Source organism: Mycena indigotica, assembly GCF_014461135.1.
Source record: "Mycena indigotica strain 171206Taipei chromosome Unknown Mind.scaff0001, whole genome shotgun sequence".
NCBI lineage: Eukaryota > Fungi > Basidiomycota > Agaricomycetes > Agaricales > Mycenaceae > Mycena > Mycena indigotica.
The window spans coordinates 3,515,244-3,542,900 of record NW_023503000.1 but is presented as its reverse complement, the minus strand read 5'-3'; the positions used below and the strand labels follow the sequence as shown (position 1 = coordinate 3,542,900).

General features: G+C 50.4%; 13 protein-coding genes across 13 annotated transcripts; 7 read left to right on the top strand and 6 right to left on the bottom strand.

Annotated features, from left to right (window-relative positions):
• Positions 1-763: 763 nt before the first annotated feature.
• MIND_00101600 (uncharacterized protein) lies at positions 764-2,627 on the bottom strand (the record flags this gene model as incomplete). Its single annotated transcript, XM_037357964.1, has 7 exons — positions 764-829; positions 879-920; positions 965-1,325; positions 1,370-1,865; positions 1,913-1,991; positions 2,043-2,439; positions 2,485-2,627. 7 exons carry the CDS (start codon positions 2,625-2,627, stop codon positions 764-766), a joined length of 1,584 nt encoding a protein of 527 aa, XP_037225874.1.
• Positions 2,628-2,851: 224 nt separating this feature from the next.
• On the top strand, positions 2,852-3,369 carry MIND_00101500 (PALP domain-containing protein; the record flags this gene model as incomplete). Its single annotated transcript, XM_037357963.1, has 5 exons — positions 2,852-2,854; positions 2,911-3,066; positions 3,117-3,152; positions 3,208-3,222; positions 3,268-3,369. 5 exons carry the CDS (start codon positions 2,852-2,854, stop codon positions 3,367-3,369), a joined length of 312 nt encoding a protein of 103 aa, XP_037225873.1.
• A 348-nt stretch (positions 3,370-3,717) lies between these two features.
• Positions 3,718-4,399, top strand: MIND_00101400 (PALP domain-containing protein; the record flags this gene model as incomplete). Its single annotated transcript, XM_037357962.1, has 3 exons — positions 3,718-4,095; positions 4,155-4,270; positions 4,318-4,399. The coding sequence occupies 3 exons, from the start codon at positions 3,718-3,720 to the stop codon at positions 4,397-4,399; spliced, it is 576 nt and encodes a 191-aa protein (XP_037225872.1).
• Positions 4,400-4,615: 216 nt separating this feature from the next.
• MIND_00101300 (PALP-domain-containing protein) lies at positions 4,616-6,559 on the top strand (the record flags this gene model as incomplete). Its single annotated transcript, XM_037357961.1, has 11 exons — positions 4,616-4,948; positions 4,994-5,039; positions 5,086-5,211; positions 5,258-5,364; positions 5,405-5,413; positions 5,471-5,681; positions 5,729-5,832; positions 5,878-5,960; positions 6,012-6,074; positions 6,122-6,313; positions 6,355-6,559. The coding sequence occupies 11 exons, from the start codon at positions 4,616-4,618 to the stop codon at positions 6,557-6,559; spliced, it is 1,479 nt and encodes a 492-aa protein (XP_037225871.1).
• Positions 6,560-6,767: 208 nt separating this feature from the next.
• MIND_00101200 (Protein kinase domain-containing protein) lies at positions 6,768-8,119 on the top strand (the record flags this gene model as incomplete). Its single annotated transcript, XM_037357960.1, has 5 exons — positions 6,768-6,983; positions 7,047-7,325; positions 7,379-7,416; positions 7,469-7,790; positions 7,838-8,119. The coding sequence occupies 5 exons, from the start codon at positions 6,768-6,770 to the stop codon at positions 8,117-8,119; spliced, it is 1,137 nt and encodes a 378-aa protein (XP_037225870.1).
• A 145-nt stretch (positions 8,120-8,264) lies between these two features.
• Positions 8,265-10,217, bottom strand: MIND_00101100 (PALP domain-containing protein; the record flags this gene model as incomplete). The annotated part of the gene is made up of 4 exons (XM_037357959.1): positions 8,265-9,783; positions 9,834-9,894; positions 9,943-9,993; positions 10,040-10,217. The coding sequence occupies 4 exons, from the start codon at positions 10,215-10,217 to the stop codon at positions 8,265-8,267; spliced, it is 1,809 nt and encodes a 602-aa protein (XP_037225869.1).
• Positions 10,218-10,612: 395 nt separating this feature from the next.
• MIND_00101000 (GH115-C domain-containing protein) lies at positions 10,613-15,562 on the top strand (the record flags this gene model as incomplete). Its single annotated transcript, XM_037357958.1, has 25 exons — positions 10,613-11,096; positions 11,148-11,376; positions 11,433-11,476; positions 11,524-11,605; positions 11,655-11,726; positions 11,772-11,784; positions 11,833-11,920; positions 11,969-12,091; positions 12,139-12,214; positions 12,263-12,335; positions 12,391-12,399; positions 12,449-12,481; positions 12,534-12,551; positions 12,596-12,903; positions 12,955-13,229; positions 13,277-13,289; positions 13,349-13,365; positions 13,413-13,539; positions 13,588-13,638; positions 13,694-14,468; positions 14,518-14,563; positions 14,816-14,874; positions 14,943-14,985; positions 15,032-15,159; positions 15,209-15,562. The coding sequence occupies 25 exons, from the start codon at positions 10,613-10,615 to the stop codon at positions 15,560-15,562; spliced, it is 3,540 nt and encodes a 1,179-aa protein (XP_037225868.1).
• Positions 15,563-15,577: 15 nt separating this feature from the next.
• MIND_00100900 (HNHc domain-containing protein) lies at positions 15,578-17,267 on the bottom strand (the record flags this gene model as incomplete). Its single annotated transcript, XM_037357957.1, has 4 exons — positions 15,578-16,009; positions 16,059-16,213; positions 16,267-16,342; positions 16,389-17,267. The coding sequence occupies 4 exons, from the start codon at positions 17,265-17,267 to the stop codon at positions 15,578-15,580; spliced, it is 1,542 nt and encodes a 513-aa protein (XP_037225867.1).
• A 349-nt stretch (positions 17,268-17,616) lies between these two features.
• Positions 17,617-18,719, top strand: MIND_00100800 (PCI domain-containing protein; the record flags this gene model as incomplete). Its single annotated transcript, XM_037357956.1, has 4 exons — positions 17,617-17,697; positions 17,743-17,809; positions 17,856-17,983; positions 18,030-18,719. 4 exons carry the CDS (start codon positions 17,617-17,619, stop codon positions 18,717-18,719), a joined length of 966 nt encoding a protein of 321 aa, XP_037225866.1.
• A 165-nt stretch (positions 18,720-18,884) lies between these two features.
• MIND_00100700 (Cytochrome b561 domain-containing protein) lies at positions 18,885-19,677 on the bottom strand (the record flags this gene model as incomplete). The annotated part of the gene is made up of 4 exons (XM_037357955.1): positions 18,885-19,001; positions 19,047-19,316; positions 19,378-19,501; positions 19,550-19,677. The coding sequence occupies 4 exons, from the start codon at positions 19,675-19,677 to the stop codon at positions 18,885-18,887; spliced, it is 639 nt and encodes a 212-aa protein (XP_037225865.1).
• A 572-nt stretch (positions 19,678-20,249) lies between these two features.
• On the bottom strand, positions 20,250-21,452 carry MIND_00100600 (Chloride channel protein; the record flags this gene model as incomplete). The annotated part of the gene is made up of 1 exon (XM_037357954.1): positions 20,250-21,452. One exon carries the CDS (start codon positions 21,450-21,452, stop codon positions 20,250-20,252), a length of 1,203 nt encoding a protein of 400 aa, XP_037225864.1.
• A 489-nt stretch (positions 21,453-21,941) lies between these two features.
• Positions 21,942-23,780, top strand: MIND_00100500 (F-box domain-containing protein; the record flags this gene model as incomplete). The annotated part of the gene is made up of 2 exons (XM_037357953.1): positions 21,942-22,225; positions 22,275-23,780. Exons 1-2 carry the CDS (start codon positions 22,169-22,171, stop codon positions 23,778-23,780), a joined length of 1,563 nt encoding a protein of 520 aa, XP_037225863.1. The 5' UTR covers positions 21,942-22,168.
• A 2,166-nt stretch (positions 23,781-25,946) lies between these two features.
• MIND_00100300 (uncharacterized protein) lies at positions 25,947-27,545 on the bottom strand (the record flags this gene model as incomplete). The annotated part of the gene is made up of 2 exons (XM_037357952.1): positions 26,581-27,545; positions 25,947-26,529 (listed from the first exon to the last, which is right to left on the bottom strand). Exons 1-2 carry the CDS (start codon positions 27,420-27,422, stop codon positions 25,947-25,949), a joined length of 1,425 nt encoding a protein of 474 aa, XP_037225862.1. The 5' UTR covers positions 27,423-27,545.
• Positions 27,546-27,657: the final 112 nt, after the last annotated feature.

Genomic DNA, 27,657 nt, shown 5'->3' with positions numbered 1-27,657 from the left:
GACGACAAGAGCAGAGGAGGAGGGGTCAAGTGGCAGGGGCGGTGACGAGGGGGGTACGGACTCGTACTCCGAGCCTGAGTCAGCACCAAACCTGGCAATCTTGACCGGTTAATCCCGTAGAGAGTTTCTTCTGCTGTAAGGGCAACCCTGGAGACTCCGACGAAAGCCTAGCAGGGGAGGATCCAAAGCGTGAATAAAAGCTACGGGAAATACACGGAGGGACCGACCTAGCAGGGGAGGATCCAAAGAGAAGAAACTCTAAGGGTCCGCCTGCTAGGGCGCCAACTATATACTGGTCGTCCGTAACTGCCGACGTAGAGCGCAGAAGGCCTGAGCGGCGTCGCAGGCTCTGTCCCAAGGTGATCGTTGGGAGGGTCTTGACGGATCGGTGATTGTGCGGGCGAAGGAGGCCGTGGACGATGGTCGGGGTGGGTCGGAGCGTCCGAGGGGGCGCCAGTCGGATGCGCCTCGGATGCGTTCGGAGGGTCCGAAGGAGGCCGAAGCGGGGGTTCCCCTGACACTTTCGAGAAGATATATAAATAAAAAAACTTGGTGCTTTCAGCCCCAGCCTCGCTGGCGTGCAGCGTCCATAGTTCAGGATGATGAGAGTTGGAGCATGATTACAACTGCCCACATGTATCTATCGGCAGTTGACGACAGGAAACAAGATGGCATAAAAGTAGACAACAACTCGGTGAGCGGTGCCCACAAAAGCAGACAGAGGTCAACAGTTTTGAAGACGACAGGTCCTTGTTGTTGTAATTTAATTGGCAAACGCTGGCGGCCATCTCTTTCGCGGCGTCTTGCTGGCTGATGGATCTTCGGCACGCTAAGGTAGCATAATATTATCGGAACCTATCTTCAAACTGCCCAAATACAATGGCACTCAACGCCGATACCTGCCGAACCCCCAAAATGTTCTGCAGAACGTTAGCCGCGGAAACGAGACCACCAAGACACGCACATCAACCAACTCATTGGGCACTCCGTTCAACGCCAGATCACTCCAACGCGCAAGGCCAGGGAGTAGCCCGGCCAACCGTATCCGCACTTCCTCGCCAGGAGCAACTGTGTCTGCTGACGGCGCAAAGACGGCGTTCTCAACGGAGGTCAGCAAGACATCGGTTGCATGGTCGAGACAAGCTTCGAACACGAAAGCAAAGTCTGATGAAGAGACGAGGTCACGGGTCTCGTTGAGCAGTGCGGTGAATGGATCTGGTTGACCTGGGGAGAATGTGGCTGAAAGAAGGCGAGAAGAGTAGCCCCCTTGTGTCAACACATGTTGTGTTGTTTCGGGAGTTTGCGGGAGTAGGGTTGTGTGGAAGCTAGGGACAGTGAGCCTACATCGCAAAATTTGGGAGATACGAACTTGGCTTTACGCTCTGTGCCTTCAAATGTCACCTCGTGCTCCACGCGACGCCTGACATCGTACATGAGACGATGGAGGTCGGAAGGCGATAGTTTTGTCTTTAGAGAAACCCCACTAAAAACTTCCTCGACCCCTCTGCGCACCCGCTCACCAACATCTTTCCAGCCAACGTGCAAAATCCACCACGTCAGAGTTAGATATTTTGCTGAAGCAATCTCGTCTTCCTCCTCGTTATCCTCAGTTGGTAGCTTGAAACCGGCGGCATGGTCACCCTCCTCTTCCATCCCCGGAATTGCGCCCATAAGCGACTCCATTCCTCCCACCAGGCCGATGATCATGCTCAAATCGGGCATGAAGGAATGTTGCAATCGTTGTTGCTTTTCGAGTTCAACGACAGAGCGCACATATCTGTTGCGAGCGAGCAGCGTAAGCTGAATGACAGTGAGAAGTGAAAGTAAGGTCGTGGTGTACATGGTCGTGAGGGTTCTTGTGAATGCTAAACTGATGATGAGTCTCCGAATGCCGAGAAATTGAGGCACGCACTGAGCATTTTTAGCTCGTTCCACAGTTCTGCCTTCGTTGGTCGCGAAGATTCTGAGCCACTTGCGCTGTCGACAGCAGACTACCCATAGAAATGAATGGTGAAATACACAGACCAATCATTCTCACTCACCCCTTGAAAGCTCACATTAGAGCTCGAGTCGGTATCGGTTGATGTTGTCGTTAGTAGCGAATCGCTGAGCTGTAGCGGCGCTACAGACTCTCCCAAGATCATCTCCCGACTCTCTCCAATCTGGCTCGTTTCGACCCAACTTGTTGTCGACATTGATCCAGTATACGACGTTTCGGACTCCGAGCGTGACTCGGGACGTGTTGGATTCGGCATTTCGAGGCTATTGGCAAGTGAAGATGATGTAGAAGCCGTTAATCGCGCCTTTGAATGCGCTTGCAGTTCCTGCGTTATGGAGTCGACATCCATTTCGCGCAGAATTTGCTCAGACAGAGCAGGCAAGAGCATTAGTACGGTGTAGGATATATCGGATTGCGTTTGGAAGAAGCGACGCTTGAGACTATCAACCGTCAAGCTTTAGTTCAATAAAAATTGAGTCGCGTACTTTTCACGAGCCACGCGTTCTTGGTCCATCTGCTCTTTTACATCCTCTAGCCGGTCAGAGATATAGTTCCTGACGAAATACGCAGCACCGACAAAGCCTACGGCTTTGGGAACGTTGATTCGTGAGCGTAGAGCATCGAACATAGTTATTCGGCACTGCGGGGTCAGAAATGCGTGGGAGTAGGTGGGAGTGGTTGCCCTATGAAGACCCAATGGCGTGCTGACGAGAAACAAGATAGAAACAGGTTTATCCCGAGAGTCAACGAGTACAGTGGTGGGTCAAGGGTGGAGGGAGAAAGTAAGCCGGACACTATCACGTTCCCAACATCAGACTTGGTGACAGAATCTTCTTTTCCTTTCACTCCATCATGGTATTGCCTACTCCTCGTCGACCAATCTCTGAGCGCTCACAACCTCGCCTATTTAGGGTGGCGGCGGCAGATACCCGTACCCGAAATTTGTCTGGTCACCTGCTGGCGGTTGGTGGGGTCAGCCCGCAAACTGGAAGATGAACACTTTCATCGTTTCGTGTGGAATGGCATTTACATGTGCCGCAATTATCCGCGCAGTCGCGCATAGAGAGGTTTGCGCTGCTTGATTTCAGACGGAGGGTATTCTCAATTTCGGGTTTAGGCGGAACTAGCTGGTGAACCATTAGAACGGAGACGAGTGCGTCCACATCTGTTCTTTCTCTTATTTCCCCGATCTGACTATTTCCCACCAGCTCACTACCACATGGGTCTGTGTAACCTGTCTATCCCTCAAGCTTGCTGACGACTCTTAGCGAGAATATCTCCACAAAAGATATGCCAAACCAGTCGAAATCAAGGCAGCTGCAGGCACTGAGGGCGATAATCCTACAAGTGAAACGAGCGCGACGGAGTAATCGTGTTGGTATATAGGGATGCAATGGCTGAGAAATAAACCAGATTTTATTCTTGCATCCCCACAGAAAGTCAAATGGTGCTAACTGCGTTGTCCTCGTCATTTCAACTGACCGAAATTCTCATTCTAATCTGGTCCACGCGGCAGTTGCGACTAATTCGGGTCGTGCTCCACGATGACTTCAAATCTTACTCCCCAGCTCCTCTCATCAGCGCCCCCACCATGACGTCGACAGCAAATACTCTCACTCCCGGCTTTCCTTTAAAAGCGACGCATTCCTTCACTCATCTCCAAACACCCACCTTAGCCCTCTTACTCTGTTCCAGTCGCTCTGACTCTTTCAGTCGTCATGCCCTTGTTCAAGTCCCAACCAACTCCCGCTGAGGAGCGCGTCGTTCCTGTTGATAATACCCCAACCCGAAAGCATACCCTATTCGGCCGTCGCCGTTCTGTCTCTCCATCCAGAAGAACTACAACTTCTCCTACCAGACGTGATGTCGACCAGCCAGTTGACGGCACTACCCGCCGCGGAGGCTTCTTCGGTGGCCGCCGACGCTCAGTCGAATCAAACGAGGACCGACGCAGCATTGGTCGCGCCAGTAGTATGACAAGTGGTCGTACCAATGGCAGTGTTCGCAGCGGCAATGGAAGTGGGTTCTTTGGGAGGAACAACATCCTCAAAGAGTCTATCCATAAGGACCCCAGCATCATTGCGGCGAAGGAAAAGGTACTTATCTCATCTGTCCTGAGGCTTTTTCATGAGCAATCTTGCTGACTTCGCGACAGGTCACATTCGCTGAAAAGGCCGAAGTAGCAGCAGACGAAGCTCTAGTCCAAGCTCGTGCAATGGTTCGTGAGGCAAAGGACCATGTGCGACTGCTTGAACGAGAAGCCGCTGAAGAGTAAGTTTCTTCGTCTGCTGCTTGTTGTCCATCTGAATGTATTGCAGAGCCAAACGCGCCAAGGCTAAGCAGGCAGTCAGCAACGACATCAGCAGGAGTGCTGGTGGCCTTGGGCGTCATGGAATGTAATCTCAACTTGAACGACAAAGTAATGACCACTTCAATCTTCCATGCGATGACTGTATACCCAGTACTAGTCTATAATTTACCTTACTCTATGTAAAAACATCAACGGACATGAATACCACACCAGTTCTAATAATTATAACCAGACCATCGACCTTGCAATCAAGTTGCACAACTTTGCTAGAATTTGTCGGTCACCATCACGTGCTCCTTTGATTCATGCTTGCTTCTCTTCAAGTTCCTCGACCTTTACTTCTGGGAATACTCATTGGATTCTCCATCTCGGTATCATCGACTGCCGTATTCGATTACTTTCAGCGCAGGCGACGAAGGATAGCCTCTACCCAAGAGGAGCTAGCACCTGCTTCAGACAACCGACCGATTGAGCTCCGAAAGGACGACGTTCTTGATGGCGTTGTGGGCCTCATAGGTGCGAAAAGAGCAACACAATACATACTACCGACTTACAATCTTCAGGAAATACCCCTCTTATCCGTATCGCGTCTCTTTCTGATGCTTTGGGTGTTGACATCCTCGCAAAAGCAGAGGCATGTTTATCACACGCGTTACTAACGCTCATCTGATGCCCTTTCATAGTTTCTAAACCCTGGAGGCAGCGTTAAGGACCGGGTGGCTGTTCGCAGTGCGTTTTCAGTGGAACTGCTTAAAACACTAGTTAACTTGTTCAGTCATTGACGATGCGGAGCGTCTTGGACTTCTCTGGCCTCATAAAGGATATCGGATATTTGAGGGCACCTCTGGGTCTACCGGAATATCTGTGGCCATGGTGGCTCGTGCAAAGGGCTACGATGCTAGTTCGTGTCTTGGTCGCTGTTGTATCACGCTTTGACTCGTTTCTAGCCATCATCACACCCGACGACATGGCCAAGGAAAAGCTACATGCGCTGCTCACACTAGGCGCAGATGTAGAACAAGTACGGCCCGCAAGTATCGTGGACAAGAAACAAGTGCGTGCTCTGTTAAATGTAACGATCCTTTTAACACAAGCTGCGCACAGTATGTTGTCGGTGCCATCGAGAAGCTTTTTCGTGACCACGTCTCATCTAACTCTAGAATATCGCTCGACAACGGGCTCTACAATTCGCTCCTTCTATATCTAACGACGACCAATCCGAATCCGTAATTGTAGAATCTGGTCCGCGCCATGGCTTCTTCGCAGATCAGTTTGAGAACAAGAGCAACTATGACGCGCATTTCACTGGGACAGGTCCAGAAATCTGGAGGCAGACCAATGGAGATGTTCGTGCTTTTGTGAGCGGAGCAGGTGGGTCCTATAGCTGTACCCAGCAGTGAACTAATCGGTTATGTCAGGAACCGGCGGAACTATTGCCGGAGTTGGCCGATTTCTCAAGGCAAGGAACAAGGATATCGTGGTATGTTTGGCCGACTGCGAAGGCAGTGGGTTGTACAACAAGGTACGGCTTGCTAGACCGTTTTATTTCTTACTTACTATGCCCAAGGTAAAACACGGGGTTATGTATGACCATCGAGAGAAGGAAGGCACGAAGAGGCGGCACCAGGTTGACACAGTGGTCGAGGGAATGTGAGTGGTCTCTCTTTGCCTCCCTTATATTATGTTCCTCATTTAACGCAGTGGTCTGAACCGGCTAACCAAGAACCTCGAGCTCGCCTTGCCAATCATTGACGACGCCGTCCGGTATGAAAACCCTCAGCTTGGTTCTAGCTTGGCTCATCCATGCGCAGTGTAACAGACCCGGAAGCAGTCGCTATGGCACGCTATCTGGTTAAACACGATGGCCTCTTCGTTGGCTCGAGCAGCGCTTGTAACCTTGTTGCCTGCGTCCGCCTTGTCCGCAAAATGGGATGGAGTCGTGGTGAAAGAGTTGTCACTGTTATGTGCGACTCTGGGGCAAGGCATTATTCCAAAGTAAGAGTGTGTTTCTGGCCATCATTTACTCACTCACAATTCGATGTAGTTTTGGTAAGATGGGCTGTGTTCCGACCACATTGCCTCTAATTATTCATATTAGGAACGACGAATATTTGCACAACGAGGGCATTCCCATCGACATCGGTGTTGTCGAGAAGATGTTGGGTACGGAAGGGAGTCTATACAGTGCCATGCTCGAGCGATCTCAGTCGGAGGAAGATCGCAGGCTTTCCCATATCACTTTGGTGTAATCTCGAACCAACTCCCCCCATGAGAATGGCTGCTTTCACTCGACAACATGTTGCTGATTGTCGGCGCGCGACCGAGTGTTGATATTCCCACGCCTACAAGCCTTGACACTTCGCATTGACAATTGAAGAACAAGGACTGTCGATACTTGTGTTGACATACGTACATGTCAACACAAGATAACTCGACCACCTAGAAACTCTCCACCACATGGTACGAGGACCAACTGAAACACTCGTCAAGGTAGATCCTTTCGCCATCCTGAACCCTGGAGAGCTTTACTGGCGCGACCACTCCGAATGGCTCGAACAAGTTTGTGGCTATCGACTCCGACCACGCTTCCGTCCAGATTGGGTACCGTCGTGGCATGCTGACCCTCGGAAAGCACCATTCAGAATCATCTGTGAAGATGCATGGTCACCCTTCGTGCGTGCTCAATGCACATCGCCTTGACCAAGTTCAACTCACTCTCAACTATACTTATGATAGGCCCAAACTACCGTCGATGCCGTTCGTATTCGCGACAAAGCTGACGTTTTCCTGAAGACGGTCAATTTGGTGCGCCATCCCCATGAAGTGGAAATCGGCCGGTTTCTTACTTCGCTTGGACCGCAACGGGAAAACCATTGTGTTCCTATTCTTGAAATACTGGAACCACCCGACTCCTCAGGGACCGTCATACTCGTCATGCCTCTGCTCAGGTCATACGACAGCCCGAAATTTGATACCTTCGGGGAGGTAGTCGAAATGTTCAGACAGCTGTTTGAAGTCAGCGCCAAACATCGATTTCTCAAGCTATAGCTAATTATATTGCCTCGCAGGGCATGCAATTCATGCATAAACATGATGTCGCCCATCGGTATTTCATGTCGTCTTATAACCCCACTTGTTGTGCCAATAACTGACTCTAGTGACGCTCATTGCCTCAACATCATGATGGACGGCGCACGACTATTCCCTCACGGCTTCCACCCAGACCATCAGCACCTCAAGCCGGACAAATACTCAGACGCAAGCCACACGACGCGCACATGGATCCCCGTCAAATACTATTTTGTAGACTTTGGTATCTCCCGCCGTTATGCGTCTGCTCAGCGCGAAGGCGAACTATGGGAACCAATTATCCGCAGCGGTGACAAAAGCCCGCCTGAACACGATGGAATGGTTTCTGCAGACCCGTTCCCGACAGACGTTTATCTCTTGGGAAACTTCATCAAGACTCAATTCATCGAGGTTTGTGTCTCTTTCCTATCACAACTTGTCTCATTTTCTTTCGTCAGGGCGATGGCGTAATTTCCTTTGGCTTCCATGGGTTCAAGTTCATAACTGCATTAGTGCAGGAAATGACCCAGACCGAGCCGACCCACCGACCCACCATGGATGAGGTTGTTGTTCGATTCGCGGATATCCAGAAAAAATCGAGTTGTTGGAAGTTGCGTTCGCGTGTCGTAGGAAAGAAGGAGAGTCGATGGATGAAACCCCCTCGGCTAGTCATGCACTGGTCCCGTCGTTTCAGGTCGATTGCAGTTCGCAGACCACCTTTACCGGTACCTTCAGATTGAAAACAGGTCATGTCTCTGTGGCCTCTAAGAGTAGTAATATATGCCGAGTGGGGGTTTGTATTCGAAAACGTGAGTATGCAATGCGTCGAGTAAATGTGTGAGTAAGGTGCTGTTAGTACTTTTGGCCTATCATCCTTGAAGCCCTCTAGAATCCGCCCATTCCGCCCATACCTCCCATTCCGCCCATACCACCGCCCATACCACCAGCCGCCGGCTTGTCGTCTTCAGGCGCATCGACGATGCAGGCCTCGCTCGTTGTCAGCAGGCTGGCAACACCGCTGGCATCAACGAGAGCAGTTCGGACAACCTTGAGCGGGTCGACGATACCAGCTTTGACCATGTCCACGTATTCACCCTTGGCCGCGTCGTAACCCCAACCAAATTTACCGTCACCGCTGTGTTGGCTGAGGAGGGTGCCAACAATAACGCTGGCCTCCTCGCCAGCATTGTTGAGGATGGCCCGAGCAGGAGCAGTGAGAGCTCGGCGCACGATGGCGACACCGAGTTCTTGGTCAAAGTTGGCGGTGGGAATGGGTTTGGCATCGGGTGATGTCGGACCAGCGGAAGATGATGAGGAAGTTGAGGGGGAAGAAGTCGCAAGGAGTAAGCTGGCTTTGAGCAGAGCGACACCACCGCCGGGAAGAATACCCTCCTCAACGGCAGCACGGGTAGCGTTAAGAGCATCATCATAACGATCTTTCTTCTCCCCAACTTCAACTTCGCTCGCACCACCGACTTTGATGACGGCTACACCGCCAGAGAGTTTGGCCAGACGTTCTTGAAGTTTCGTGCGGTCATATTCGCTGGTTGTGGGGTCGGCAATGAGAGCACGGATTTGCTCACAACGGGCGCTGATTGAGTCCTTCCCACCATCACCGTTCAGGATAATAGTGTCCTCCTTGGTAATGGTGATGCTTCCAGTTGTGCCCAGCATGTCGGGGGTAGCGTGCTCGAGTTTGACATCAATCTCGTCAGTGAAGACGGTACCACCGGTGAGAATGGCGATGTCACCGAGAATCGACTTGCGGTTGTCGCCGAATCCAGGTGCCTTGATAGCAACGACGGAGAGTTGGCCACGAAGCTTGTTGAGGATGCAAGCAGCAAGGGCTTCACCGTCAACATCTTCCGCAATGATGACAAGGGGACGACGGGCTTGGGCAGCAGCCTCGAGAGTTGGGAGGATGTCCTGGAGTAGGGAAATCTTCTTCTCGCTGAGGAGAATGAACGGCTTCTCCATCTCAACCTTCTGAGCTTTGACGTCGGTGATGAAGTAGGGGGAAATGTAGCCACGGTCGAAGCGCATGCCCTCCGTAATTTCAATTTCATCCTCGATGGTACGACCTTCCTTGACAGTAATGACTCCCTCCTTGCCAACTTTCTCCATCGCCTGGGCAATGAGGTTCCCGACGTGGGTGTCTCCATTAGCAGAGATAGTCGCAACTTGAGCAATCTCAGCCGTGGTTGTGATGGTTTTTGTTTGCGAAGAGAGGAACTCGACAACACGGTCGACAGCAGCTTGGGCACCACGACGAAGGTCCATAGGGTTGCAACCTGCCGCAACATTCTTCACACCCTCAGAGTAGATGGCGCGTGCAAGAACGGTTGCGGTCGTGGTACCGTCGCCAGCAATCTCGTTTGTCTTCTGAGCGACATCTTGGACGAGTCTGACAGTTTGTCAGCAATTTTTTCGTGGAATGTGTTGGGTATCACTGACCGAGCACCAAGGTTCTCGAACTTGTCCTTCAATGTGACCGCTTTGGCGACGGTGACACCGTCTTATACACGCTTGAGTCTTCTGGCCAACAACACGAAAAGTAGCTCACCCTTGGTAATTTTTGGCCCTCCGAAAGACTGCTCAATAATGACGTTGCGACCTGTGTCCGCGTCAGTATACCTTTCGACGCTATTTAAGTTGCCCACCTTTGGGTCCTAGAGTAACTTGTACAGCGTTGGCCAGGACGTCAACGCCCTTCAAAATGCTAGCTCGCCCATCATTGGAAAACTTAATTTCCTTGTGGGCTCCTCGCGTAAGTGCGGGTTGCGCCTTAGCGGCGGCACGGCGCATAGACCGGGAGGACGTCGAAGAGAGACGGTGCATTTTTGGGAGGAAGAAGGTGGACGAAAGAAACGATGACGGGTGAAAAAAAATTGTGGCAGTTGACAGCTTATGTTAGGGGCATTTCGGGTATTAAAGTGTCCTTTTATGGAGTACTTTGAGATAACCGCTAATTTCTCTCAATCCATGCCACGAATGGCAACAGTCATGATCTTGCTTCTTGAACTCAACCACGACGCGCCAACTCTTCGGTCCGTCGGTCCCGCCTCGACAGATGCGCCTTCAGGGCCATCCCACGCCCGACACCCCCCGATATTCTCCCGTCGACATTTTTACTGTTTCCCCGCACCAGATGACCACCCCGCCTGACTCCACAATATGTTCTCGAAGTCGCTTTTTAACGCGATTGTTCGAAGGAGCTTTTGCTCTCTAACGCGATGCACCTTTCTGCTATCGCTACACTTCTCTCACTACTACCTGGCGCGGTAAACGCGTTAGGGCAGGCTACTTGCGTCTCATTTCAGTCTTCCTCCTCAGTCTTCACTGTAGCCAGCAATGGGAAGGCTGCACCGATCCTCACGTCTACAGATGACTGGCCAGGGGTGCACAGAGCAGCTCAGGACTTCGTCGCTGACATACAACGTGTTACTGGCGTCAAACCGACCCTGACAAACACGACCGCTGCCAAAGCCCCGCGTTCATCGTTGCCTATTATCATAGGAACTCTTGGACGGTCCTCCCTCATTGACCAAATCGTCAACAACACAAAACTGGATGTATCTGGAGTGCAAGGACAATGGGAAGCCTTCATGACGCGCGTTGTGGCCAATCCTCTGCCAGGCATCGCGAAGGCCTATGTCATGATTGGAGCCGACAAACGAGGAACGATATTTGCGCTCTATGACCACTCAGAACAATTTGGTATGGTTCTTCGATCGAGTTTCCAGCTGGGTCAATTAATCATCCTTTCAGGTGTGTCCCCGTGGTACTGGTGGGCTGACGCGCCAGTCGCGACACACACTTCTCTGTTCGTTTCGCCAAATGGTTGTGCCCATGGCGCGCCAACTGTAAAATATCGTGGTATATTCTTCAACGACGAGCAGCCAGCGTTGCAAAGCTGGGCTGCCGAAAAGTTCGTCACGAACGAACAGGGTTCAGCCTTGACAGACTCGCCGTTCAATCGATTTTTTCATAGCAAAGTGTGCGTTCATCTACATATTTGCTTGTCGAACTAAAAATATTGACATATTGCTTCAGCTTCGAACTTCTGCTAAGAATGAAGGCAAACCATCTCTGGCCTGGTCGGTTCGCCGTTCCGCTGCGGCTTTCCGCTTATCTTTTGCCGTAGCACAATGGTCTTCCGCATTCGGAGTCGACGACCCGCTCAATCAATTCAATGCTGACTACTTTGGAATTGTTATGGGGACAAGGTACTGTGTTGAACTCTGTTGTTTCGCTAACCATTAACGTTTTATATAGCCACGAAGAACCCATGATGCGTTCTATCCCTGTTGAGTGGGGTCTGTTCGGTGTGGGGCCGTGGGACTATGGGTAAGAAGCAGTTACTTCGATTTCTCTTACTCAGTTTATCAACAGCGCAAACGCTGAGGTATATTTGTTTCCACTGTATGACGACATCTCGAACTGAACATGCTAGACCATCAACGCTTTCTGGGTCAACGGGACGATTCGATCTAAACCTTTCGAAAATGTCTGGACTGTAGGAATGCGTGGTAATGGAGATGGTGACCTAAGTTACAAAATCTTTCGATGTTCTGACTGACGATCTGCAGAACCTATTGTTGGAGACGCAATCAGTCTCTTGGAAAACATCACCGCGAACCAAACTGCCATCTTCAAGCAGGTCTTTGGCCAGGACGTTGATGTGTCTCAAATTCCACAAGTTTGGGCGCTATGTGAGTCGTCCAAAGTATGTAAGCAAGTCATTCTAAGCCCTAGGTAGATAAAGAGGTCGAGGGATACTACGATCAAGGACTTCGTGTTGACGACTATGTGACTCTGTTATGGACAGACGACAAGTAGGTTTCTCTCGGCTCTCGAAGTGAAGTATTCCTCAATGCTTGTAGCTGGGGTAATATTCGTCGTTACCCGATCCCTTCAGAACGCAACAGGACTGGTGGTGCTGGTGTTTACTATCATGTGAGCAGTTGTTTATGTCGTCACGGATGATTTCTCATTTTGATCTTCGCATTAGGTTGATTATGTATACATCCCTCAGTATTATCTTATCTTGTCAGTGAACAACATTGCAGGTTGGAGACCCACGAGACTACAAATGGATTGCGGTTCGTATTGAGCTTTCGGGCCTTGTTTGTACGTGCTAATGTCTATTGCCAGACCTCGCAAATCTCTAAGGTATTGTGATTCTACACCCTTCCACTTGCCTGACCACAGTTCAGATATTCGAACAATTATCCATCGCTGTCGATCGCGAAGCAACACGTGTTTGGGTCGTCAACGTTGGGGATCTCAAACCCAACGAGCGCGAAACCGAATTCTTCCTCAACTATGCTTACGACTCCTCGATCTGGACCCCTGATAATCTTGGCACTTTCGTCTCCGCGTGGGCTCAACGCGAATTTGCGGGCATCTCAAAGGCAGATGCCAACACGGTTGTTGAGGTTGTCGGAAATCTGACGAGGTGGAATATGCGCCGTAAGCCGGAATTGTTGAATGCTACGACATTTAGTTTGGTGCATTACCGAGAGTGCGTCATCAACGGAGCCAATCATCTTTGTCTTTGTTCACTTTTCATCAGGGCGGAAAGTGTCCAAGCTGCATGGGATAACCTCCAATCGGTATCGACGGCGATATACAACCGACTTCCCGCAAACACCAAGCCCGCATTCTTCCAACTTGTCCACCACCCTGTTCTAGCAAGTGCAAATCTGGGTAATATGCTCATCAAGGCCGGTCAAAGTGTGTTGCGAGCTAGCCAAGCAAGGCAGAGTGCGAATCAGCTTGCGGACCAAGTCGAGGAGTTGTTCGAAAATGACTTCGAATTGGAGACGCAGTACCACACCTTGTTGGATGGTAAGTGGAACGTCATCCATGTCATAGCTAGTTCTAATTGTAACCAGGTAAATGGGATCAGTGAGCGAATTTTTCAACTTTTTTTTCTTGTGCTCGAATCTGACACTAAACTCAAACAGCATGATGAGCCAGACACGTTAGTTGCTCCGATTCAGTTTCCAATATTGAGCTCAACTATTGCAGATATTGGCTATGCTTATTGGCAGCAACCCATGGCCAACAGTATGCCATTGATTTCGAGGGTGCAAAAGAAGAAGCAGGCTATTCCTGGCCCGATGAGAATCTCTCCAGAAGGAACATTAGCCTCTTGGTATGCGGCAGCCTTATCAAAGACCATCGGGTTAAAACAGACTTATAGGCCCGGAGACAACATGTTCCAATGCGCGGCGCATTTCAACTGTCCCCCACCGTGAGCACCTATTGTTCATATTATCATCACCATCGTGGTTTTAACCTGAAAACAGGACACTTGTGCTTGACCAGTTTGATCCGTTTGGTAATCGCTTCGTCGATGTCGGTGCTGGCGGACCCACACCATTCACATTCACTGCTGTGGCCAATGTTTCTTGGCTGAAAGTATCACCCTCCTCGGGCTCTGTGTCTCCCTCCAACCCTGAAGTACGCGTATTTGCTAGCGTGGACTGGAGCCAAGTCCCCAACGGAATGAACTTTGCGAACATAACGTTCCATCCTTCTGGGACCAATGTCGATCAGCATCCTACGCCAGCTGGTGTTGTGTCGTTCCCGGTCAACTTCATCGCCAATAAGACAGCTCTTCCTGCGGGTTTCAAAGGATTTGTCGAGGCTAGTGGTGTCGTTGCATTTGAAGCAGAGCACGCTTCTCGCAACAACTCTGTGTCCTCGATGTCCTGGCGCGTTTTACCTGGTCTTGGCCGGACACTCTCTGGTGTGACACCTTGGCCGCGTCTGGGGAACAACGAAAACAACTTCACTGCTGGCGCCGGTCCCTCGCTCGAATACGACTTTTACACGTTCAGCAACTCGAATGCTACGGTGACGTCATTTGTGTCGCCATCAAATAATGCGCTTGGGATGGACAGGCCACTTGGATTCGCTGTTCAGGTCGATAGTGGGCCTGTGCAATCCAATTACTTCTACCCCGATGCTGCACCTGGACAACAACCTCCGCAATGGAATGGGCTTGACGGATTTGCAGCCAACTCGATCATTAGTGTGCCGAATGCAGTCAAGTTGGCTCCTGGAGCGCACACACTGAAAGTGGGTCCGCTGGCTTTATAGCTATATAAGCTTACTAACATCTTTCAAGCTGTTCATGATTGAGCCAGCCGTAGTGGTGCAAAAAATTGTAATCGGTGAGGAATTCTTATGCCGGCTGTAAAAAGCTAATCCTGTTGACTCGCAGATACTGGTGGACTACAACCTAGTTATCTAGGTCCACCGGAAAGTGTACGGATATCTTGAGTACATAAAATTGATTTTATTTCGGTTGTAAAATAAAAATTTGTGAGAGCAGCCAGAGGATGGGCACTTCCTGTGATCCTGCAGCGGCGATCAACAACTCTCATCAAACTTCCTTCACCAAATTTTGGGATGACCTCTTCTAGCTGACTCTCGCGAGCAATTCAACCTGAAGGAACGCGATGAGTCATTACTCGAGGAAGTGGTCAGTCCTCGAAGACTTTCATGCCGTTGATCTAAAAAACACAGCGAACGCGTCTGGAGTGGACGTAGGGTCTCGATTATGGTGGGTTGGAGGAGCATTTACACCAACTCTGTGCGTTTCATTTAGATTTCTTAGATATGCGCTTACTGTTGCACAGCCGACAACTACCAGATTCTGGTTGACGAGCAGTTAATTGTACTCCCCCATCGCGACGGCTTGTGGAAACTTTGGCACCGTTTGTCCACTACCGTTGTATCTGTAGACCGTCGGCCTCACGTCTGCCAAGTGAGGATTCTCTTTTCAAATACTACATTCTGACAACTGAACCCTACAGACATACAAAGGCGCATCGTCCTTCGACTACTTGGTGATTCCACTGAACCCCTCCTCGTCCATCCTGCCTCGTCGTCTCGCAGCACGGATACCTCCACATATCCTCCTCATACATGCAGGTGCAAAACTTGCTCGTGCCTACAACAACACACCGATTGGCGACGACCCAGCTGGTCGCGAGCTTCTTGAAAGAGTCCTGCACTCCGACAAGCCAGACCCGTTCCAGTTCGACCAGGCCGCTCTCGATCTAACGCGGCATGTCGAGGAGCGTTTCTCATCAATGAAGTCGTTCCTGACGGACCAGGACATTTGCCAGTATCGAATTATCTCTTTCACATATATTCCCTGGTTATGACTAGACATACCACACTCATGAACTATTATCATTCTTTTTCACTTTTTTCCATGCATCCATGGCGGCCTTCTCAGCTGCTGAAGAGGGGTTTTTTGACCATGTCTCATATGTACCGATCAGATCTTGCAACAGCTGCTCGTTCGCCAATTGTTCTGACTCGGATCCGTCCCGATGTTGCTCATCATTGCGGGCTCCCAAGTAGGCCGCAAGGTGTGCGATCATCGTGTGGTCAGCTTTGAATGGTGCCAATTTCTCTCCTGCAGAAAACATGACAAAATGAGGTCGACAACAGGATCTTAGAACAGGAAGGTCGGTGAACGGGTATTTGTAGACTGTGACGACATCAGGAACGTTTGGCTCAGCATAGCGAGTAATGACGGCTCTTTGCATGTCTTCTGTCAGTGGAAGCATGAAGTACTCGAAGACTTGGTCTTTTTGCGAGTAAATCTAACGACAACTATGAGTCAAACACACAATTCGCACAGAAGTGAAGGACCTCAGTGATGGGGCGACGCCGCGATTTATCTACATCAGTGGCATTGTATATGTCCTCGAAGTCGTCCATCCATTCGCGGACTCGGCTGATCCATTTCCGATGCGGGATTAAAACCCAATTATTGCTGTCGAGCAAGATGTGCCAATCAGACTTGACTGATAGTCCAAATGCGTTAGTGAGTTGAATCGAGGGGAACTGGAACGCATACGTAAGATAATGTTGAATCGACTATCAATATAGAGGGTCATATAACGCATGCCCCATTTCCATTCAATAATTGTCAGCTATGCTTTTATTTAGAACCTCCAAACCTAAACGCAGTCAGCTTACCAATCCGGACTTGGTACGACGTGCAATGATATGACAAGCTTGCCGAGATCTTTTGGGGTCGAGCATAAGCGTCAGTAGGCATGCACCACCGTTTGGGTCCAATTCGATAACGAGTTGCTTGACAAGATTCATACCGTTGACCACTGCTCTGTGCGCAGGAGTCGTATATACTTGATTTGGGTTGAGAGTTGTTGCTTCAGGGCTCGTGTTCGGCTGGAAACCAGGATTGTCGCCGCCACCGTCCTCCTCCTCCTCGTCCAGTGTTTCCAATACGCCGTCGAACCAAAAATCAGACATTTTATCATCGGGAATATGCGTGACTCGAGCTTCGGGTTCCGGAGGAAACGAACTTCCTGATATGTTTCCGTCAAAGTCGGTGTAAGGCAGCATCAGAGGATCCTTTTGTTCTGACTCAGAGCTTCTGGACCTCGGAATACGGGGCTCTAGTCCAAGGTCATCTTCAACCTCCAGGGAAGGGAACGGCAGCGGATCAGTGTTCAGCTTGCGCTTGGGCTTGATATTAACGACAACTTGGACTCTCGAGAAGGAGCCACGATCAGACGGGCTTGGAGAGCGCGTCCGGTCTCGATAGTTCGGGTCATCAAATGGATTCACGGGTGCCGAGGTTTGGAGCTGGGGGATAGCGACTGAACGGATCGACTGGCCACTTGTGCGATGTAGGTTATATAATCTGGCGGCATTGCCAGTGGCGGATGGGCCTGCAATGGGTTCTGTTTGTGCAATATGAGCAACCTTTGTTTTCTTCCTCCAGGTGACAGGTAAAGTTGAGGGAGATGCGGGAGGGGGTTCGCGACCAGTGCTTTCTGCACGTAAAGAGTCGGGCGATTGGGAGGGCGGTCGAGTTTGTGGGAGAGGCATAAGACGAGAAGATCGATGAGCTGGATCACTCAAGGATTTGGTCTTTTATATCAAATAAGAACAACAAGCAGAGCAGAACTTGAAAGTCATCGATAACGGGATAGCGCAACCTGAGACAGCCTGAGACTGAGATGGATGCTCGTTGCTTTTAGGAGCTCTTCAGCTACAACTTCATACGATTCCAGTGGTATTTGTCGGGAAACCCCCACAAAGAAGTTGAAAGAACGTTAACAAGTTGTGAATGAGCGGAGATTTGAATCAGGAGCACGTCCAGTCACATGCGGTCACACGTGACATGCGGTCACACGTCTCTGCTTGCTCACGACTCTCAAGACTCAAGTGTTCTTAAATGGCTACTAAAGTGGCATCTCTCCTCGCTAACTCTCTGGAGCTGTTTGTGGAACGTGGTCAGAACCTGCTCGAAGAAGTGGTCAGTACATACCACCTCTTGCTGCACTGGCTCACAAGAATCCAGCGCACGCGTCTTGAGTGGTCATGGGGACTCGAATATGAAGGACTAGAAGAGCATTTGCAACAATTTCGTGCGCTTCTACAAGTATCGCCGACCTGCACTGACATTTTGCAAAGCGGACAACTGCGAGCTTCTGACCGATGAGCAGTTGATTGTCCTCCCCCATCGGTACAACTTGTGGAAACTTTCTATTCGTGCTTCTGCAGCTTCAAAATCTCTGCAACGCCGGCCTCACATATCTCAGGTGACCAAGTCCCGCTATACTCTCCTGGACTGACAGAAAGCCATAGACGTACAAAGGCACATCGTCCTTCAACTACTTCGTCATACCACTTGACCCTGCCTCACCTGTCATGCCCCGTCGTATACAACTCACCACGCCTCCACATATCATCGTCATTTATGCAGCCGCTAAGCTTTCTCGTGCTTACCATGGCGAACCTATTCGCGATGACCCAATCGGTCGCGAGCTGCTGGAAAGAGTCCTGCAGTTTGACGAAGAAGACCCGTTCCAATTTGACAACTTTTCAATTGGAGTAACCCGACAACTTTATCGTACCTGGACCAACAGGGATCCTGTCGCGCCCACGTTCAAGTCGGGACAGTCAGACGCCACATTGGTAGAAGAGAGGCCCGTTATTCACGTTCCTTCTGCAGAAAACTTGAAGTCTAAGCAACCCCCGACCGTCGAAGTTTATCTTGAACCTGAACGACGCGTGACGGCACACGAGCTCATGCATGATTTCAACGGAGAAGAAGGCAGTTCAGATTCGGATATCGAGGACGACTCTGATCCATTATGGGAAATGGATGTGGAGCAATGGGCGAGTACTGCCTTGCATGTCGGGGAGCGTGACGAGAAGGTTCTCATCAATGAAGTCCTTCCTGACGCACTAGAACGGACCAGGACATTTGCCAGTATTGATTTATCTCAACCAGCTTACCTCAAACACGGCAAGCGTCGTCGCGCTGCGGTCTAAGATATTCTTTCCGCGTGTATTATTGCTATAAATGTGCTATCAACTTGCTTTGCGACTTTGGTGGCATCTAATGTTTTGCCCAGCTGTGGATCCAGGGCACATGAAAGCTCGTCATATTTAACTAGTAGAGCATACTAGTACGGCCAAGTCCATTGACTGCGAGAATCAAATGAGAGGAACGCCGTCATTAGATCCTTCGCTCTTCTCTTTGCGATTCTGACGCTCCTGTTTGTATTGCCTAGGAAGCAGAAGCAGGCCGAGGAGGTATATCGCCCAAACCGCCTACACTCAATTTCAGCAAGACATACTTCACATAAATGCACTTACGGTGACGAAACCCAGCCAGAAGTGTTTGCAGCGCCAGTTGACGGGGTGGGCATTGCCTGTGATGAATGCCCACTCGTGCCAGAGCCCGTAGTGTGTCTGCCAGCAGGCGAGCAGGACTATTGACAGGCCCAGCAGACCGTGAAGGTAGTTTTGTGGGGGGCGGCCACCTGGAATGCGGGCTGTCACAGATGCAGGCAGTTTGATGAAGTGGATGAAGACGCCCAAGCAAACTTGAATGATGTAGAGGATGAGAAGAGCGAGGCCGACTTTCTGTTGATGGTGAGGTTCTGTTATTCACTCGGGAGATAGATAGGAAGTAGAGTATACCGACCTGATGCACGTCGAAGAAATGGGGGATGCCGGAGGTGTTTACGAGCTGGTATCCAAGGGCGAAGGTGGCGAATACGAGAGGGCCCACAAAGAACAAGTTGACGATGGCATGCGGCCAGAACCAGCTTGAAGAGAGTCAGCTCCTTAGTAGCGTATTGGCAGAGACAACTGACTGTTTCGTGAATGTGCGTAGATATCGCGAAATCAGAATTCCAAGGGGCAACCCGACGACAAAGGCAAAGAAACCGAGGTGGGCGTGGATGCGGGCCTTGTTTTCAAACGGGGAGAGTGGGGTGGCCATGGCTGTCGTACGACAACCTAGGCTGCGACGACACGGGTATTTATGCGGACCCCAACGAGGGAAATGCACGGTCAGACTCTGCACGGCTATTCATAGTGGTGGGAGAACGGCTGTCATTCGCCGGGAAAGCCGAGGTAAGAATGGAATGCGAGCTTTTTGTGGATCGAGGGCTGTGGTCGCCCTTGCCAGAGAAGAAATACTTAAAAATAACCTGCAGGGAGTGATGTCGTAACCCAACTTGAAGGGCATGACCGTGACGCAACGCGTCAACACCTTTTACATCTTGCTCAACTCTTGTTTTCAAATCGTCAGGCTATCACGCACAAGACCTTCGGCTCATCTTTCCTTCCTGGCCTGGTCCAGAAGCTTTCCAGGCGTGGCTATTTCACAGTCCAATATTGGCAGCCTGCGACTTGGGCAACTCTGACCACAGATTGAGGTTGTCGGGAGGATTCAAGTCGAATATAAAACTGGTAACTTCCGAAACGCAGTTACTCCACGTTCACATCGGTCTATTTTCCAGTCATTGCCTGATTACAACTAGTTTCGCTGGATGATAACGAAATAACTCTTCATGCAAAGAGGGAGCGAATGTAAAAGTACGATCTAACTAACCTGGACACGCCCCATGGCATCTCGAAGCTCTTAAACAAAGCTGCAACCTTCGTGGCGGCATCTTCGCCAAAAAACAAGTCCAAATTCGTGGCCGACTCCTTTCCAGCAGTATTGGCTCGTGTGCGCATGACCTTCTCGTACTTTTCCAAAGAAGTGCCGTTGTTCAATGCTTTGGCAAGATCAGCAGCATCGGCCATCGCAAGATTCACGCCCTCCCCCGCAAATGGGCTCATGAGGTGAGCAGCGTCTCCCAACAAAACGATATTGTCAGTCTTCAAGCGTGGCTCCGACTCCCAAGGAAGTGCGTATATTGGTCGTATGATGGGGCTATCTCCAGCACGAATCAAGGCTTTCAGCGACTCGTCCCAGTCTGAAAATTCCTTCAACATCAATGACAACTTCTCATCGGGAGTGTTTGCAAGTGCAACAGCAGACGTGGTTGCCCAGTCTTCCGGCACGCGGACCGCGGAGTAAAGCATCATGAGGTCGCCAGAGTTGTGTTGCGCCATTATAGCCTTCCCATCCGTCAACGCAAACATTGCTCCAGGGCCAACGAGCGGGGCGAATTCGCGATGGAGTGCAGTGTTGATTTTGGTTTCGAGGAAAGTGATGCCGCTATAGATTGGCGAAGAATGAGGCCATACAACAGGGCGAACGCGGGACCAGGCTCCGTCGGCGCCAACGACGATGTCGACATCTGTCAATGAATGACCAGATTCAAATTCTACGGAATATTTCCCTGTTTCATCGTCTTTACGGACTGCGGTAGCTTTGCGTCCCCACTGCACAGTGTTGGGTTCCAGAGATTCTAGGAGGAGGGAGCGCAACTGCCCACGATCGATTTCTGGGTTGTAAAATGCGTCGCCGTTGTCCGTTGCTTCATAAAACGCTTTCCCTGTTTTGTCAAGAATACGCATTTGCTCGCCAATGGGTCGACAGAGTTTGATGAATTCGGCATGCAAGCCAGCATCGTGTAAAGCGCGTTGGCCTGACTCATATTTGAGGTCAAGAGAGCCTCCAAATGTTGCACGGACCATCTCGTCCGCATCTGAGTCGTATATGGTGAACACGATAGACGGATTATTTTGTCGTTGGAGGATTCTTGCAAGGGTGAGGCCACCGATGCCGGCGCCAATGATCGCTACACGAGTCGAGGTCATGGCTGCGGTAGGGATAGAGGAGGACGCAGTGTTTAAGTATATGTGGACCGTGGTCTCATCTGACAACAGCTGCGGAAGCCAGCCGAGACAACGAAGACTGGACAGTGGACGCTTTCGGAACAGCCCCTCAAGTCACGTGTGGGCCCTAGGTCTGGGTCTGATTCGAATTGTCAACTGAACAACTAAAAGTTGTGTCTTTCGTTCTGCTTTCGTTGGTCTCTGGGCCTGAGGTGAAAGACGTCAACATTAAAGGAACTGCTATCACTAGTGCCAATGAGCTCTAGTAATTGTAATCAATTCTGGTGAATGCAGGTTCGTTCTATAACAAACCCAGGCCTCCAAAAACTCGGAATGACAGCCTCACACGTTAATCCCGAGTCAGAGGGATTGAGACGCTGACTTATGAATCTTTGAGACCATTGGCCTCTGCAGTATCGGTGATCCTCTGCCAAGTACGCAGTCACATGACCGTGACTCTCTTGCCTCCAACGAGCTTCATGTCCGAGCCTGTCCGAGCCACTGACTGCCAACGGGGTGCTTCGCCTGACACAAATATCCCTCCCTCGCTCACTATTGGCTCCAGCTCGACATATTAAGCTCCGTTATCCAGGACCTTAGGCATGCCCAGGTTCAAGTTTGGATTTTCATGAGATAATGAGGCTGACCTATTACTTCAGAAGGCATGCTCCGACGCTGCAGATGGTCTTGAACGCCTTATGTGCGAGAATGAACAACTGAAGAGAACGGTGGTTGACCTGTCCAAGAAGTTGAACGTGAGTTGTTTGTATTAACGATCTTTGTTGTTGAGATCGCATAACTTAGCATTTCCGGCGCAAATCGATGGCTGCTCACCTTCCTCCTGAAATTCTTCTTGGTATCTTCAACCAAATTGTGCCTCCTCCGTGGATGTTGGGAGGGATACGGGAGCTCACGCTTGACTCGCTCTATAGCATGGACCTCGAGATGAAGACGATATTATGCTTAGTCTGCGCGTCGTGGAATAGGGTCGCAACCGAGCTTCTATATCGACACGTTCACTTACGAAGCATTGGTCAAGTTGCCGCCTTTTCTTGTGCATTGGAGACTCCCACTGGCCTTGGTGCAATCGTGCGCCGTCTCGATATAGGCTGCTTCATCCCTTACGGCTACTCCCGACTTTTCAGAAACGAAACCCAGCAGATACTTGAACGGTGCTCCCATCTGACACACTTTGGTTTCGTGCCTCCGTCTCTTGACCCGATGGTTGACACACCCTACAATTTAAGCGCAGTTCCGATGAAAAATACTGTCACCAGCCTTGCCTTCTCGCCCGATGTTGACGTAGACGTTATTCTCGGGCTTCTAGCTCAGCTTTGTGCGAATCTTCGAGCTCTTTCCATTCCATTCGACCACCACCTCTATTCCGAACTGGAATTCCCCCAACTCGAGGAACTTAATGTGTTTATAATGGCCAAGGTTCGCGAGTCCCTGCCAATTAGTCCGCCAGTCATTTGGCCGTGGTCGATGCCGCTGCTGAAGCGACTCTTGCTGAGTACAATGAGTCTGGATCCAGGAAGGCTGGCGTGGAACAGATTTGCGCCATTGTTCATCGATACATACGGCAAATATCTCGATTTTCTGTCACTGCGGGTCCCTTCTTTCAGTTCGGACAGACCATTATCTTGTCAAAATATTGACAATACCTGCCCCAGACTCAAGCATCTCGCCATCGCTGCCATGACACAGTCCGACTGTGAGGCGACGCTGGATTTTGTGAATGGTCACCCTATCGTTGAGCACCTGGATATTTGGTGTCGATGGACTGCCGAGTCACGCCATCCGCGACTTAATGCGCCAGACGAGGACAAGCTCAGGGCCGCCTTTCCGTCTTTGCTTACGTGTCGGTTCTTGGATGCCTCTTTCATATATTTCGACCGGATTCCTTTGGATTTCCCTCCAAACCCCACGCATGAAAAAACCCTAACGTCCAGCCAGACACCACCGACAGTCTCACTTCCGCTGTGGTGGCGGACTATCATTGCCTTCGTTGACCCCGCATCCCCAAACAGCGAATATGACCTCAACGACTCGGTTCGATTTGCGGATTTGCGGATTGAGGAAGACTCCGACTCTGACTCTGAAGAGTCGGATTCTGACGAGGACGACGACACCAATGATGAAGACTCAGCCTCGCTGATACAATCTGATTATGGACAAGACGAGTATTCTTCCGGCGATTCTGACTCGGGTTACGATGACTTCGACGAGCAGCTGCCGGATTGCCGCCAACAGGTGGACAGAGCCGAGGCACTGGAAATATTTGCAGCTATCTGCGGGCGAAATCAATAAGCATTGAAAATGACGCCCACCTATAGTGGTACAGACGATTTGATGTCGGACCCACCAGACCACTTACCTGTGGAAACAGTAGGTCATGTTAAATTCTTGATTAATTATAGTGTAGGAAAGTCAAGTCTGTACATATACCTTCTTTACTTTACAGTAATAGTCAAAAGCTTAATGACACCATCTTGTGCGATTCCTACAAGCAAGCATGGGTTACGATAACGATTGTGGATGGCGAATCCAGCTTACCATGGTTAATTCCCTCCGCACCAGGGAGCAGCAATCCTGTCAAATCTTGAACCGTCGTCTGGTAGGTATTGGCTTTGAAGTGTTTCAGGTCAAATCCGTGGTGTGTCCCCTGGGCGGCCGCGACGAGCAAATCTCGTCCTTGGTTGTACCCGTCTGCGACGATGTTGTGATGTTGGTCCACGTCTTGCTCTTTTGAGACACTGCCGGGTAAAAAGGTGAGCTCGTGAGCGTGAGGGTACAGAAAGGGGACACATACGCAAGGAACAGGGCGCCAGTCCCGGCTTGAGGAAATACACGGAAGTGGTTTCCTGTGAAGTAAACCTTAGTGATCATTCATCGTAATGTCTCTTTGTATGTACCCCCAGTGAGAGATTCTACGCAGGTACCTATACCTGTAGAAAAGTTCGTCACGATTCGCTTGATCTTTGTGGATTAGGGTGCAGGATTTAAGTGGTGTTTCAAACCGCGTTTCGAAACAGCTGTTTCAAACCGCTGTTTTTAATTATTTCCAGAAAAAGTGCTGTTTCAAAACACATGACCTGTGGGAAAAATTAGGCAATTCACTGGTTATAGACAGACTTTGGCTCATGCTGTAGCAGCTATACTTACAGCTATAAAGGTAACATCCTAATCAACTATTGTTACTCTCCATTTAATGTCACTGGAGGTCTTTTAAAGGCTTCAAGTGTTACCGTCACATCAGTGATAGGGTCACACCATATACAGACAACACAGAATATAACTTAGGATAGCAAGGGGTACCTTGAAAGCTTGAGAAATGGTGTAAAAGAACAAGTAAATACATATGCTAGCCCAAAAAATGATTCAAAAGGTCAAAATTGCCATTTTAGGCAATTTTAATCAATCCCTGTTTGCAAACTGGTTTCTAAATTGGCTGGGAGTTCAAACCGGTTTTAATAACCCCCATAATTCAATCCTGCACCCTATCGTGGATGGACCAACCGGGGATTCCAAAACTCTGTCGGATGACCGCCTGGTTCATATTCAGTCTACGGAGTACGTTTTCGACGAATTGAAACAAAACCGTTTCATTGACGTCGCCTCAGTGATAACCTGGAAAATGACGGTATCCACAACCCGCTAAGGACCAGTTAATCGGTCACAAACATTGAGAGGTTCGCCGAGGCCTGCAGATTTGTCGAGGAAAGAGCCGCCGTTCAAGGTGGGGTTGATGAAGTGCCCGGCTACATCGACGGCTTGGCGTCTGGCGAGGGGCGAAGCCGCCACTAGGAGGGCAGGGAGAGCGAGATAGGAAACGAATGTGCGAGCTGACAGCATTTGTTCGATAAGCAAAAGCAATGAGTAGTCGAGGAGAAAGAGGAGCAAACCAGGCCCCAGCCTACCGCAAAGATACGAGGCAGCTTTTATATGCTGTGGTTTAATGGTATTAAACTCGAAACCGTCCAACCGTCCCCGGATTCGCCGATGTCGTAGTCGCTGAAGATCCCCGCCCCTCGTTGCCCGTGTTTTCACATTGCGAGTGTCCGGATCGCCGCGATTTCGGAACGTTTGCGGTTGATTACTCGACGGCGGCGGCAGCTGAGCTTGTTCAAGTTGTGTTCGACTAAGTCTGGGAAGTTGTCACAAACAGCCAAAAGCTTGACTGCATCTGTTGTTCATATAGTTATGTATCCAGCTTAATTTGAGTCCGAGTCTTCACAAGGAGGGTCCAGCAACTGTTTGGTCATGGAAGTTTTCTCAGAGTTGCCCGAGTCACGCTGCAAGGTTGATACCCAAATCCATCATTTGACAATACTTACGCTGGTGAGTTTTCTGAGTTCAACGAGTTAAATGCGCGAAATTTGACTGCAATAAAATGTCTATCTAAACTAAAAATGTGCTATGTGTGATAATGAACGAAAAAAATGGCGCGAGCAGCGAGCAATGACTTGTGTGGGTTTAATCCCAGACCAGCTTTCCACCCTCGACACTGGCCGTCATCCCCCCACCCGTCTTGCTCTTGCTGCTCTTGTTCTGCTCAGCAATGCGTACCCGTTCCAGCTCACGTTTGTGGGCCTTCAGCAACGCCTGTTGCTCCGCATCCTGAGCAGCTTTTGCCGCCTTGGCTGCTTCCCGCTTCTTCGCGTTTTTCTTCGCGTTGGCACCTGTCCCAGCCACACTTCCTGGTCGTGGTCCGGTCGACGCTGGGGCGGCAGGTCGTGAAGTGGAGATAAATGATGAGTTTGGCGTTCCACTAGCACTTGCACCCCCTCGCCGCTTTCCTGAAACGATTCCCCATTCACCATCATCATTTCCTTGGGTGGATGGCGCTCCCCATGAATCAAGATCGGCAGCGGCGGCAATGGCGGCTAGATCTGCTTGGTCGGCGGCCGCTTGGGCGGCAAGAGCGGCAAGTTCGGCTTGAGCTTCGGAGTCAGAGGTGTCATGGCCAGAACTGGGTGGTGTTCGTTCGCCAGAACCAGGGACCACCCGCATAACACGCGCGATTGCAGGATAGTCCGGCGATGAAGCTGGAAGCATACTGTAAATATTATTCAGCTTTGTCAAAAATAACAAGTCAAGGCAACGCAACTCGTCAACACCAGTCTTGCGAGGTTTGGGTAGAAGACGTTCGGCCAAGGGTCTTTTGGGAGGTGGAAGTTTGGGACGCATTCCGGGCAGTGGGATCTCTTCAGCTTGCTCATCATCATCTTCTTCTTCCGCTAAGCTGTCATCCGCCAAGTTGCTGGCACTGGCGCTGGCACTGGCACTTGTGCTTCCGCCAGCACCGACGCGAGTCCACCCATCGTCTGTGGTGTCTCCGCCAACTGCAACTGCTTTTTCCTTTTTCTTTCCCTTCGACTTCTTGGTCTTGGTTGCTGACACAGAGGCCGTTTCTGCACTCGGCACCGTCGTGGGTTCGGGCTCAGTTTCGGTCTCCGGAACGGCAGCCGGAGTGGAAGAAGAGGGAGAAGCCTTTTTCTTAGCCGCCTTCGTCTTCTTCTTGGTTGTTTTGGTCGTAATCGTTGGTTGTGTATCTTCCATGACACTGCCAGAGTCAAATGTTCCGGGAAGACTGGTAGAAACTGTCGTAGAGGAAGTTGGCTGAACAAATGGTTCATCTTTGCTCGCTTTGGCCTTGTTCTTCGGCTTTTTGGGCTTGGAGGTCGCTGATGAAATGGCTGTACTCTCAGTTGGTGGCTCTGACTTCGTTGGCTCGGGGGCAGCCACGGGAGCTGTGGATTTGCGCTTGACCTTCTTGCTCGAACCGCTTCCCTCAGTGGCCGACTTCTTCGTAGAATTGTCCTTGTCCTTGTCCTTGCTCGGCGATCCTGACCCCGAAATAGCGGCATAACCAAGAGCGGCGGCGCCAGCAACGACAGCAACCGCGGTGAGGCCAGTTTCGACAGAGAGTGTGCTTTGCGATGAACCCATTAACAGAAGTGTTTTTCGAGGATGTGGGAAGAAAGGAGAAGGTGAATTAGGCAGAGATAGCAAACGAGGGTGTGTGTGAGAGAGACGGCTACAACTGCGACGTGGAACGCGTCGAAGACAAGAGGTGGAACACTGAGTGACCGCCACGTGTCACGACAAATATCGCAAAATAACGCGTCAACAGGCGTCAATGCGAGAAGGAGAGTCGACTTCCTCTGCTCTGAGTCCTCGACGC